Below are 14,432 nucleotides of genomic sequence, written 5' to 3'. Positions count from 1 at the left end.
CTAAGCAACCATTTCGGACCCCAACCAACCATTACTTAACAAGCATCCTTACTTCTTGCCAGCTCCAATTATAATTCTTGATAAACAACTTACGTAAATAACTGTAACCTTGAGGATTTTGCCTTTATCAGCCTCCCCCATGTTGTAGTCGGGCGGAACACAATTCAAGTGCTTCTTGAAGCTGTGTCTCCCAAGGTGCAGTACTAACAAACCCGAAATAAACACTAAAAAGAAAAAAAATCCAATCAGTTCTCTATTTCTGAAATTTTGTTTAACAAGCTGAACCGAATTAGGACACAAAATTCATTCATTTTCAGAGTTTCTAAGAGTATCTTCTAAGTCCATAGCTATACTATAATGAATCAGATTTGAGGACAAAGTCTCCATTTCAGAAGCTCACAGAGTAGGAGAGATAAGCTCCTAGGCAAATTGGTCATCTCAAAGAGAATTTGCATGAAGCAGACGTGCAGAGCTTCCTGGTTTCTGAGCAATATTTTAATTTTAACCTCCTAAGACTATTGTGCTGCTTTTACCCCAAACAGTGTGGGTTCTAACTTCTCCTTCATCTCCAGAATAAGGCAAGTCTCCCAGTCTCATTTGTCCATAACATTGCCTTTGAAAGCATTTATCACAATTGCAAATATTTAATTATTTGCGTAATCACTTAGTTTTAAAATTACCTGCCCTAGTAGCCTGTGAACTCCACGAGAGCATGTATACTCATAGCTTCCTTTTCCATTGCTGTGTCTCTAGCCTCTAGCTTAGCACATGGCCAAGAGTAGGTATTAAATGATTATTTTCAATGTAGTGATATTGTGTGATAAACTCTTTGCTTCTTAAGAAACTTACAGGTAAATTCCTTTTACTCTGCATCAGGCTTCTTAAGGAAATTTTCTAAAATGTACTATTTGTTCCTTTAAAATAATATTGCATATTCAAAACAATTCAGAGCACAATGAAGCATTTCGTAAGTTATGAGCACAGATTTGTCTCCATATGTTATATGTCATAATATATGTTATTAATTTTCAAGATAGAGAGAAACCCAATCTCCTCACATACTTCAAAATAAACATTTTATAGATAAAAGTGGCATAACCGAAGTGAACCATATCAGTTTTTAAAAATGTACAAAGAGTATGTGGCCAGTAGGGTTGGTGTGTATTTCCACTGATGGTCAGAAACAATTTTAGACTAAAAAAATAATGATGTAGTCATGAAAAACAAAGGACACAAATGAGACACAATAAGGGCAATGAGATTATGCTACTTAAATGTAACTCAAATATACTGTATGCCTAATATATCTTAGATACTTTATAAATTGCATTTAACAAAGTAAAATAAATTTTTTGTTGAGGAAATATTACCCTAAGAAGGTTAGCTAGAAAATAGCAACAGAAGCTAAAAGAATGGAAAAATGATAGTTTAAACCTTATCCCTAAAACCTAACTCCAGTATTTAAGTTTGAATTAGATGATTTTCCCAACTGAGATTCTTCATGTATTTAGTAAGCTTGACTGGACTGATTCTAATTCATTTTCATACACAATGAGGCCTGCTCTTTAGAAACTCTACACTATGTAATGTTTCACGTCACCTTTACATTTTTAAATAGTTCACTGTCAGCCAACATTTGCTCATAAGGGTTCAATAAAAATGATGAGGATATAAAGAATGAATGATATTTTAACCTTGTTCTTTTCTCTTCCCATTGGGCACATAACATTATCACAGTGTTCAAATCTGCATCAAATCTTATAATCCTGGGTTATTTGTAAATGTTTTAGAGATAGTTGAATTTTTTGGAAAGAACATTTTAAATTAAATTTATGTATTTAATTTTCTGATAGACAATCAGAGCCTTTTGATCTAAAAATTATTCCTCAAATGTCTTGTAGAAAAAGTGCCTCAAGAATAAACTCATGCAGAAAATATTGCCCGAGCTTTATTGAGATATAACTGACACATTGTGCAAGTTTAAGGTGTACAATGAGATGATTTGATACATTTATACATTGTGAAATGATTACAACAATAAGGTTAGTTAACATATCCTTCACCTCACATAGTTACCATTTTTTAACTATTTTAGATGGCCAATTACTTTTCCAAGTTATATGTTAATATATGTAAAGAGAAAAGTTTTCTCTGAAAAGTCCTACTTTTTGTTTAATATTTCTGTTATATAACATATTGTATTATATGTTGGGGTTAATTTTTTCCAAAACAAAAATGAATGTTTAATACTTCGTTCTTAAAAAATAAAGTATATGATATGTTGATTTTAAATTTTGAAGAAAACTGTGATATTCTTATAAATTAACCAACTACTTTCCCTCCCCCCTCCCTCTTTTCCAGATGCCTCCTTTATCCAGATGTCTAGGACTTCCAACCAACTTCCAAAGGCTTTGCGTTTTTCTCATCTTAAAAAATTTCCCTATTATTTGATTCCTATGATTGTATTTGCTCACTATATACCATTAAGTGTCGATCATGTTGTCTAGGGCTCAGCAAACTACCTCCCCTTGGACAAATCCAGCACACCACCTGTTTTTGTTAATAAAATTTTATTGGAAGACAGCCACGCCCATTCATTTGCATGTTATCTTTGGCTGATTTTATACTACAAGGACAAAGTTGAATAGCTGTAACAAAGATCATATGGCCTGCAGAGCTTAAAGTATTTACTCTCTGGCCCTTTGCAGCAAAAGTTTGCTGTCTCCTATCCATTGCCTGATATATAGCAGGTGCTGAATATATACTCATACATTAATTACATTAATAGATGATGGATGGCAAATGATAGGGAGATGCAGGCTTTATGTAAGAGGAGACCACTTCCTTCATTCCGGGTGTTGAGATCCAAATTGGCTTCTGGAGTATGAGTGGGTTTTATTATGGTTAGAGAAAAAGAAAAATGTAACTCTTCACAGAAACAATAAATATTGGGACCAGGTGGTGAAGTGAACTAAAAGATTTAGTTCTTGGCTGTTGTAAAAAACATATACTTTCATATCAGAAGAGTGTACTAATATCTGATTGCCTCCAATTCTCAAAAATTGGATGCTCAGTAAGAACACTAAGTGTGGTAGAGTTCACTATTACCTAATTTAAGAAATTTTCACAGCCTATTGTGTTTCTTATCTTGAGGTACTTTCATTGCTACTTCTACCTTTGCTGTGGAACTGTTAACTAGTCAAAAGTGAAAATAAACAGTCAATGAATTTCTTTCTAAAGATTGCTATAAAATGCTTACAGTATAAGTTAGGAGTTTGGAATTAACCTGTTCACACTACTATATGTAAAACAGATAACCAACAAGAACCTACTGTATAGCACAGGGAACTATATTCAATATTTTGTAATAACCTATGAGGGAAAAGAATCTGAAAAAAATAGATATATATGTATATATAACTGAATCACTTTGCTATACACCTGAAATTAATATAACATTGTAAATCAACTATACTTCAATAAAAATAAGCAAATAATTTTTTTAAAAAAATGCTTAAAGTAGAAGAGCTTGTAATATTTAGGGTTTTTAGTTATCAGAGTTATATTACAGTCCTTTGAAATATGGATAAATAAGAGCTGGCTTGAAAAAAAAGTTTAATAGAAATTATGCAGCAGAAATCCAGAGAAGGAGAAAGAATATAGTTTCTTCAGTTAGTGAAACTTGATTTCTTAGATTTCTCAAGTAATTACTGGACTATGGAATCTCCAGAGAAGTGACTGAACACCAGAAATTTTCATGGTTGATAGAAATACATTTTCTTTGGTCATATACGAAGCAATCTTGAGGATGGGCAAATATACTATATAAAGAGACTGTCAAACGTTGTTGTTTAAATTGTATTGCTTTTGTGGATTTAAAGTGGGTTTATAATTGTATATTATAATATATTTAGTATAAAATAGAATGTATAATTGGATTCTTCAAAATATAGAAATGATATTTATGTCTCATTTCTACTTTCAGAATTCCTTATTTCATTTTTTCCATTTAAATTATCTCTGTCGTGCTGTTTTACATTCTTTTTATCTGTTGTTTTATTTATATTTATATTTGTTTATGAAGATAGAAAAATTCATAATAAAGGATGTGGTTGGCAATAAATAAGCTGTGAGACTGCATATTTTGTAACAGAGGAAGCTTGGGACATGAAACAGAAGCCCTGAGCATTAAACTTTCACTCTCTGTGGACGCAGGGGGCTGTGGCATTACTCCTGAATAAAAGAAGACCTGGCTGTGGAGCTGTGAGGACTTGAAAAATCTGTTTACAAGCATGGTGCCCAATTTGCAAGTTAAAGTGGAATATAGCTGGACAATAAATTTAAGAAGCAAATCCCCCTGCCATAAAGGGCACTGCTTTTCAACCAAGAGGCCAAAGAAAAGTAATAGTTGGGAAAGTCCTGATCTTAGAACTAGGCACTTTGAATAAAAATTATTAACACTGGAGAGGGAACTGCCATATAAAATGCTTGTATCAGACCATCTAGTTTGGTGGATGAGGAAATCCGGCATATCTAGTCATGAGGTATTTGCAGGACAAAAAGCAAGATATCAATCCATTGTTAGAATACCTTCCATCCTCCTCCAAATGGTAGAATTCAAGAATGAAAAAGAGACCTTACAAATGAAGAAGAGACTGAAATGTCAATAACAGCCTACAAAAGAACTGACTTTTCTTTTCTTTCCTTTTTCTCTTTCTTTTCCCCTTTCTTTCTTTCTCTCTCTCTCTGTTTTTTCATTTATCAATGCTTTATACAATCAACAAGCATTGAGTGGCAATTATAATTTATTGTGATGAATACTGAAGATAAAAAGATAAAAAATAAAGCAATATAGTAAATGGATTAATAGAAATGTGCACATAGTATTATTGGGCACCTAGAGGAAGAATGTAACACCATTTAAGATGAGGAATTCAGGAAAGAAATAACCTCAATATTGAGTCACTGGTATGAGTATGAATATTGAATATTGAGTCATTGGTATGAGTATGAATTGGCTGCGGGAATAGGGACAGGAAAGAAGTGAGGCAGAGATTGAGCAGAAGATATTTTTGGCAATTAGTGTGTTATAAGGAAAGTCTTTGAAAAGCAAAACTACACAGTGTATGAAGGAAACAAGTACCATTCTGGGTTATTGAAGCCAGAAATTTGAGGCAGGGAAATGGTCAGTGATAAGAAAAAGGGTCAGATCATAGAGAGCCTTGTATAAGTCTTTTAGAAATGTTGGAATCCATTCTATAAGTAACTAGGACCCATGGAAGCATTTTAAGCAGCTGAAGTACTTGAAATATTGCTTTTTAAATAATGTTGGTGGCTTTTTACAGGGTTTCCACATTTTTAGTGGGGGCCACTGAATATTGATTAGTCACCCAAGCAGATTTAGGAAGTTGTAATAGTGAGATGTTAGATTTAAACTTGAAATATTGAAGTTGTTATGAGAATGAATAGAAGGGAGCTTATTAAAAATATTTAGAGGGTAAAACTGACAGACTGTTATAACGAATTTGATGTCAGGGTTGAGAGAAAAAAGAGATTTAAAAATGACACCTAGCTGGAATGGTTGGGTGGATGGTGGCATAACTAAGTAAGATATAAAATAATCTAGAAGGAAACAAAAATCTGGTGGAGGAAAGAATAGTGCAGTATTCTTATATGCTATATTTAAGGTGTCTGCAGACAGCTGGATTTAGTGTGTAACTCCAGGAGAGATCTGGACAATGACAAGGACTGGGATCTCACATATAGAGCAGTGGGTGAAAGGTAGACAATTACAAATTTTCAAGGCTGACAGATATATCCAGATTTGGAAAAACAATGGATGAAGAATGGGAACCAATATTAGAGGCATAGGTTCAAGGAAGTAGATCATTGAAATATGGAAACAAAACATTTGCGGCAATGTGTAGGTCAATCCAGGCTAGCTCCATAATGTCATGCTCTGTCCACTCCTAACCAAAACTTGGCTGACTCAGATGGAAGGTCCACTTTTCATTTCATTTCTCTTTACTTTCTCACTTCCATCTTGAATTTAATTCTTTGCTATATTCCTTTTGGGTTCCAAAAAACCTCCAGATTTGAGCATTTTCATGCTTTCTCTCCCATAGGCTCAACTTTCCCCATCCCCACACCCTTGTATGTATGCTTTTCAAAATCATGCCAGTATCCTGGCAGTCTCATTGTAAGGTGATTTTGTTATTGCTTTTGTTGTTGCTTACTTGCCTTCACCATATTTGTGCCAAACAGTGTGATGGATGTTGAAGAAAGCAAAAATAAGAGGATGTTAATTCCAGTTCTTTGGGGGTTTGTAATCTAGGTATTAAGATATGCTTAAAAATCACTATCATTTGCTGTAGGAATTACAGTGAGGTAAGCGAAAAAAAAATGTAATATAATATGATCCCAGTATTCTTAGTTTCCTTCCTTTTTCCCACTTTAGAAGTATTAAAACTGAAACCCAGAAAGCTGATCTTGACTTTCCCAAGATCACAGTACTGACTAATGTTTAAATGAATAGTTCTTTGGTGAACAAATGGATATTGTGGGGGCTGAAGATTCAGATTTAGGAGTTGACTGCAGGATTAACTATGCCCGCACAAAGTGCACATTATCACAGAGAGCTATCTATTTAACTGCGTTTCTAGAAAAGGCATATTACTTAATGGAAAATTCAAAATACATGACATGTTCATTTCCATTCAGTATATCTTGCTACAATAATTCCATGTGCTTAGTAAAAAGAAAGAAAGCTCTCTAAAAACAGCAGGCCACAGTCTTTCCTTGTTGAAAACCTTACTCTTTGCCATATTGGCTGATGTTCAGTTGCACACAAAGAAGCAGGTTGTTCCTGCTGGGCTTCACAAGGAGGAGGTGACAGAAGCCCAGGTATGAGCTCATAGCCATGGTCCCCGACATGGTAGGGTACAGCAGTCCCTCCATTCTGCACAGAGCCACATGTTAATTGTATATCTGCTGAAATGCTGCTCGCTCCAATCCTGATCTACAGAACACTGTGATGAGAGCTCTAGGGAAGCCCTGTTCCAGAACCAAGGAATTTTTATGGCAGTGATATAGGAAGATGAAAACATCTCATCCACAACTTCCATTAAGTTGGCTACAGTAACCAGGCCAGGGGACCTAGGCTTCTGGTGGGAGAACTCACAGATCTTTCTGGCATGCCTATAAATGTCCAGATAGCCATCATGGATCCCCAGAGAGAGCTACTATCTTCCTGGCTACCAAGCAGATGGCATCATCCTCAAAGGCTTTTAAGTACTTGAGTCAGGACACTAAAATATGCTGTAATTGGCTGTTAAGTATAGCAATGGAAGGACATATTTGGAAGACACAGTCAGCTAGATAATGGTTCATAATTATTTGTTCTGGAAGATTCATTGTGCTGGCAAAGGTCAGGATCACAAACCGGGCCTCCTTGTGATTGGGCCAAAGAAATTGTATACTATATCTTATTTTGACTCCACCGTTTGAATTCATCCACAAGCAGCAAGACAGTCTCCAGAGATGGTTCAAAGCTATGTGATAGCAGTTTTACTATGAACTACATATGTTGGCCTTTACACATTGGAATAGGAAGCTTCTCTAGAGGAAGGTTTCTGAACCCTGGCACTATTAACATTTTGGGTTGAATAATTATTTGTTGTTGGGAAACTGTCTTGTGCACTGTAGAATGTTTAGTAAGGTCATGCTCTCTGCCTACTAGATGCCAGCAGTAACACCTCATCAGTTCTGACAACCAAAAATGTCTCCAGATATTTCCAAATGTCCCCTGGTGGAAACCACTGCTCTAGAATTTTATTGGTAAATATATTCGTATAGCTATGTTTTGTTTTTTCATTAAATCAACTCACACTTTAAGTTATTTAATAGATTTTATAATACTGATATTTAAAAAATGTTTTTGATTGTCTATTTACATAATAATTATTTATCCAAATTTAGCAAAAATATAAGTAAGAATTCCATGGATACCAACTTTAACCAAAATTCCTTTGTCTAGAGAGGAAGGTATGAGCAAACACAGAAGGACCCAGGTAACAGTAGTGGCATTATGTAACAGAGAGGAAGGTATGAGCAAACACAGAAGGACCCAGGTAACAGTAGTGGCAAAGGAACATATGGAGAACCAGGAAACACACTACTAGCTATTTACCCAAGTTATATGCAAACATGTATGCTTGCACAAAGTCTTGTACAAGAATGTACATAGAGCTTTAGAGCTTTATTCATAAAATCCAAAACTGGAAACACAGCTCAAGTGTTGATCAATAGGAGAATAAATAAAGTGTAGTATATTCATATAATGAACTACTTAGGACTACAAACAGTAGTGTGTGTTATTACACATGTAACCATCACTAAAGTACTGTAGAAGAACAGAAACCATTCAAAATTTACTAATTTTAGCATGACTTTGAAAGCTACTTAGTCTTTTAGAAATGTTGGAATTTTTTAAGACTGGAATTTACGAGTATCACCTTAACATTTTTCTTCTGCTTTCCTTTAATTTCTCATATACGTAGTGTCATTTCTTAATGGTGACAGAGGCTTTTGGTACAAACAAGCTTTTTACCAGAGAGTAGTATGTTTTTTTCTGCAAGATAACCAGCCTACATTTTGGCATTAGAATTTTCTAAAAATAATAAATATCTCACTTTTTCCCTCAAAGATTATCCCAATCCTAAATAAAATTAATTCAGTAAGATGCTTAACATTTAACTGGCAATGGTCTTCAGAGCTGTTTCATTGGATAATTTTTCACTAGGATTTTTTTCAGAATCTCTGGTATCAGAGAAAGCTTATAGTAAAGGAACAGATAATTTTATTTTTAAAATATGCTTTAAAATTACTTAAGCCTTTGGTGGGAATGTAAAGTGATACAGCCACTATGGAGAACAGTATGGAAGTTCCTTAAAAAACTAAAAATAGAACTACCATATGACCCAGCAATCCCACTACTGGGCATATACCCTGAGAAAACCATAAGTCAAAAAGAGTCATGTACCACAATGTTCATTGCAGTTCTATTTACAATAGCCAGGACATGGAAGCTACCTAAGTGTCCATCAACAGATGAATGGTTAAAGAAGATGTGGCACATATACACAATGGAATATTACTCAGCCATTAAAAGAAACAAAATTGAGTTATTTGTAGTGAGGTGGATGGACCTAGAGTCTGTCAGAAAGAGTGAAGTAAGTCAGAAAGAGAAAAACAAATACTGTATGCTAACACATATATATGGAAATCTAAAAAAAAAATGGTTATGAAGAACCTAGGGGCAGGACGGGAATAAGGACGCAGACCTACTAGAGAATGGACTTGAGGACGTGGGGAGGGGGAAGGGTAAGCTGGGACAAAGTGAGAGAGTGCTATGGACATATATACACTACCAAATGTAAAATCAATAGCTAGTGGGAAGCAGCCACATAGCACAGGGAGATCAGCTCACTGCTTCGTGACCACCTAGAGGGGTGGGATAGGGAGGGTGGGACGAAGACGCAAGAGGGAGGGGATATGGGGATATATGTAGAGCTGATTCACTTTGTTATACGGCAGAAACTAACACACCATTGTAAAGCAATTATACTCCTATCAAGATGTTAAAAAAAAAAGATACACTTATGCTGCAACCAGGAAACACACTACTAGCTATTTACCCAAGTTATATGCAAACAGTATGCTTGCACAAAGTCTTGTACAAGAATGTACATAGAGCTTTAGAGCTTTATTCATAAAATCCAAAACTGGAAACACAGCTCAAGTGTTGATCAATAGGAGAATAAATAAAGTGTAGTATATTCATATAATGAACTACTTAGGACTACAAAGTAGCAAGTTCCTTGCACAGAAAGTGACATGGATGAATGTCAAAAACATGCTGAGTGAAAAAAGCCTCACACAAAAGAGTATATAGTGTATAAACAAATCATAGAAAGTCCTAGAACAAGCAGAGAAAAATTAATTTATGGTTGAAAAAAGTCAGAATAGTGGTTACCTCTGAAAGCAGGGATGAAGTGAAAATGGACTGGAAAGGAACATTTGAAAACTTTTCTGGGGTGATGACAACATTCTATATTGTGATAGGAGTTTGGGTTATTTGTCAAAATTCATCAAAATGCCTGCTTAAGCTCATGCAGCTCAATATGAAAAAAAACAAACAACCCAATCCAAAAATGGGCAGAAGACCTAAATAGACATTTCTCCAAAGAAGATATACAGACTGCCAACAGACACATGAAAGAATGCTCAAAATCATTAATCATTAGAGAAATGCAAATCAGAAGTACAATGAGGTATCATCTCACACCAGTCAGAATGGCCATCATCAAAAAATCTAGAAACAATAAATGCTGGAGAGGGTGTGGAGAAAAGGGAACACTCTTGCACTGCTGGTGGGAATGTAAACTGATACAGCCACTATGGAGAACAGTATGGACGTTCGTGAAAAAACTAAAAATAGAACTACCATACAACCCAGCAATCCCACTACTGGGCATATAACCTGAGAAAACCATAATTCAAAAAGAGTCATGTACCACAATGTTCATTGCAGCTCTATTTACAATAGCCAGGACATGGAAGCAACCTAAGTGTCCATCAACAGATGAATGGATGCAGAAGATGTGGCACATATATACAATGGAATATTACTCAGCCATAAAAAGAAACGAAACTGAGGTATTTGTAGTGAGGTGGATGGACCTAGAGTCTGTCATACAGAGTGAAGTAAGTCAGAAAGAGAAAAACAAATACCATATGATAACACATATATATGGAATCTAAAAAAAAAAAATGGTCATGAAGAACCTAGGGGCAAGATGGGAATAAAGATGCAGACCTACTAGAGAATGGACTTGAGGATACGGGGAGGGGGAAGGGTAAGCTGGGACAAAGTGAGAGAGTGGCATGGACATATATACACTACTAAATGTAAAATCAATAGCGAGTGGGAAGCAGCCACATAGCACAGGAAGATCAGCTCGGTGCTTTGTGACCACCTAGAGAGGTGGGATAGGGAGAGTGGGAGGGAGGGAGATGCAAGAGGGAAGAGATATGGGCATGTATGTACATGTATAACTGATGCACTTTGTTATAAAGCAGAAACTAACACACCACTGTAAAGCAATTATACTCCAATAAAGATGTTAAAAAAAAATGCCTGCTTAAAATTTGTACGTATTGTTATAAGTAGATTTTACCTCAAATTAAAAAAAACTGTAAAAAAATACTGACCTCTAGCTTATGAGTTGCATACTAAAATGTTTATCACAAGTATACTGATGTGTGCAAATTATGATAAAATGCCTACAAAAAATACGATGGGTAGAAGGATAACTAGACAAAGAAACGTGATAAAACAGGTAGAGCAAAATGTTGTGTCGAGTATTGATGTTGGGTATATGAATGTTCACTGTAAAATTCTTTCACATTTTCTTCACACTGGAGATATTCTATAATAAATTATATATATATATATATATATATATTTAACACCAGAAAGTGGCAACAACATTTTCTCTGGCTTTATGACTAGATCTGTGTTACCCACCATTTCTGCAGAGGCAGGAACACTGAAATCGTCAGTACGATGGAAGATTCCTGAGGAGGCTCTGAGGTAGCAACTACAAATGCTCTAGAAGGCAAAAGAGAAAAAGAAGGAAAAAGTATTATTCAAAATGAGACTCTTAATCAAATGCAAAACATGAATAAATGGTTTTTTACAAAAGAAAACCATCAAAATTCACCATTGAAAATATTAGTGCAATAAATCACATGAAGGAGGCTGCACAGCCCTAATGAAATATAATCAGGTACTCTAGATGGTGTTAACTGCTTCTAAGAAAAAGAAAGTATAATTAAAACATCAAATTGTCATTTTACAGCATAACATTTCCCTGATGGGACTTTGGATTGGTACATGCTATTTTAAGTATATAAAGAAAGGTACCAGAGAAACAAATATATCCAATTATGACTTGGTCTTGGAATGCTCAGAAACAATTCAACTCAATGTATTAAATTAATGCATGCATTCATTCATTCAACAAATGTTTATTAAACACTTAGAACAATCCAGGTACTATCTCTGTAAAAAACAGCTAATTACAAGGCCCATGAAGAGTATACTTTTGACCTTTTTTTTAGTGTTATTGATATAACTGACATACATCACTGTATAAGTTTAAGGTGTACAGCATAATGGTTTGACCTACATATATAGTGAAATGATTACCACGGTAAGTTTGGTTAACATCAATCTTCTCATATATATACAATAAAAAGGAAAAGCAAAAAAGAAAAGAAAAAATATTTTCTTCTTGTGATGAGAACTCTTAGCTCCTCAGGGTTTACTCTCTTAAGAACTTCATCTTTACCTCTAAAGCATTAAGGGATGACAAGGGTAAGCCTAGAAATAAAAGCTATATTGGGCATCCAGGGTTAGTGAATCGAGTTAGCAAAAATAATGTATGCAAACTACACTTATTAGATGTTCTTTTTCATTTTGTCTCTACTTGAGGCTAACAAGATATTGGGGTGGGCTCCTGGTTGCCAATGAATGCAAAACACATTTTTACTGGGAGACCTTAAGTTGGTGCTTTCTTATTGTGGTCAGGAAGAATTTTAGGGGTCGAGTATGTGATTTCTCAAATACTTAAAAAGCTATTATGTTGACAAAACCCAGAAATTGTATTAACTGAACTGAATTGTATTTAGCTGAATTGTTGGTTAAAAATTCTAATCTATATGTTTGTTGAAAGAGACATGTAATGCTATTTCCTCAATTAGCTCCAATACAGACCTCAGCATATCCACATCTTCTCCCCAAATAATACACACATGTTGAAACTATTATTCATTTATCTATTCAAAAATATTGATCAGCAACCATTTTCTCTGCTAAGGTTTCTCTGCTAACTGATAGGAACACACCTGTGGTCAAAATAGATATGACTCCTGACTTCATGGGGCTTATGCTCTTGAGAGGAAGATTGACAATAATTAAAGAGAAAAAAAGCCAAGATAATTATACGATCTTTTCTCTATAATAAATAATGGAGTGCCTATTGAATCTAAGAGCCTCTTACCTTGATTCAGAATTAATCCAGTGGAGGATTTTTGAAGTCCTTAATTTAAAGAAAAGTTTATGTCAACTCAATTGTACTCTTTACATCCTTGTTGGAACTTAGTAACGTCATTTTTTTCTAAGCATAATGGGCACTGAAATAGTATTTCACTGTGCTTTTAATTTGCATTTTATTGGGGCTTAATTCACATTTCCCCAGTAACTAGTGAGTTTGAACATCATGTTTATTGACTGTTTGAGTTTCTATTCTGTGAACTCTCCCATCTGAGTTTCTATTCTGTGAACTCTCCCATCATGTGGTTTATACTTAATTTTGTTTATGGACTTTTTGTACATTTAAAATTTTTTAATGACAAAGAATTTTTTTCTCATCATGTTCATACAAATAAATTTCGACCTTGTCCAATATTCTCAAATCTTACATATACAAACCCAGGTTATCAGTAGACAAAAGGTATTCCAGTCTTTAGAACCTATACATTTTAGAAAGTGGTCAGAGTTTTAAAATTTAAAACAAAACTTTCTACATAGCAAAATTTTATAATTTAGATAGATGGATAGATGATTGATGATAGATAGATAGATTTTTAACAAGTGTAATTGGTTTCAATTTACTCACACAGGGACAGACAATGTGCAGTGTTCGATAGAAGACAAAATGTGGGAGGTTGAAGCTTCTGTTGGAGCAACTATGGAGAGACTTTTTTAAAGAGCAGATATTCCATTATTTGCTTTTACTTTTACATTTCAGCTCTGTAAATCCCCCCATCTGTCCCATATTTCAATAAATTTTGCTACACAACAGCCTTTTGTATGGATGAAGGAAATGAACAGAATTCTATATCTAAGCTAGCATGATGTAGAACGGGGAAAGCGTGAATGACTCTTTAGATCATCATCATCTGGACCAATTTAGAGGGGAAATGGAATTTAGGGTCAGAAGTGAACATGAGAAGCCAATCTGAGGAGCTTCACACAAATGGAAATTGGACTTTCTGCATACCACGGAATGGCGTCTTGAGCTAATGTTCATTATATTTAAAGGAACAGGGCAATTCTAGATTTGGTTTTCTATGTTTGGTTTTCTACTTCCAAGATGAGAGAAGAGACACCCAAGTAATGCAGCAGAGAAGCTGAGTGTATTAAGGCCATACAAATAAAGATTTTTTTGTATATAGTTAGGCATCAAACCAATCCTTTCACCTTCTCTTAGTACAGTTTACTTTAATTTAATAAAGTTTTATTGAGAAAAGTGAGGAAATAGGTTGAATTCCACATTTAATTTGGATGCCTAGACACACAAAAGGAA

General features: G+C 34.8%; 1 protein-coding gene across 1 annotated transcript in view; it reads right to left on the bottom strand.

The window, feature by feature from the left end:
• Window positions 1–14,432, bottom strand: part of LOC136142029 (programmed cell death protein 7-like) — a 70,803-nt gene that overhangs the window by 29,206 nt on the left and 27,165 nt on the right. The window contains exon 4 of the mRNA XM_065900133.1: window positions 11,584–11,671. Within this exon, the coding sequence (XP_065756205.1) occupies window positions 11,584–11,671 (88 nt within the window). The remainder of the gene's footprint in view (window positions 1–11,583; window positions 11,672–14,432) is intronic.

This window comes from Phocoena phocoena, chromosome X, assembly GCF_963924675.1.
Source record: "Phocoena phocoena chromosome X, mPhoPho1.1, whole genome shotgun sequence".
Lineage (NCBI taxonomy): Eukaryota > Metazoa > Chordata > Mammalia > Artiodactyla > Phocoenidae > Phocoena > Phocoena phocoena.
This window is presented reverse-complemented; position numbering and strand designations above follow the sequence as displayed.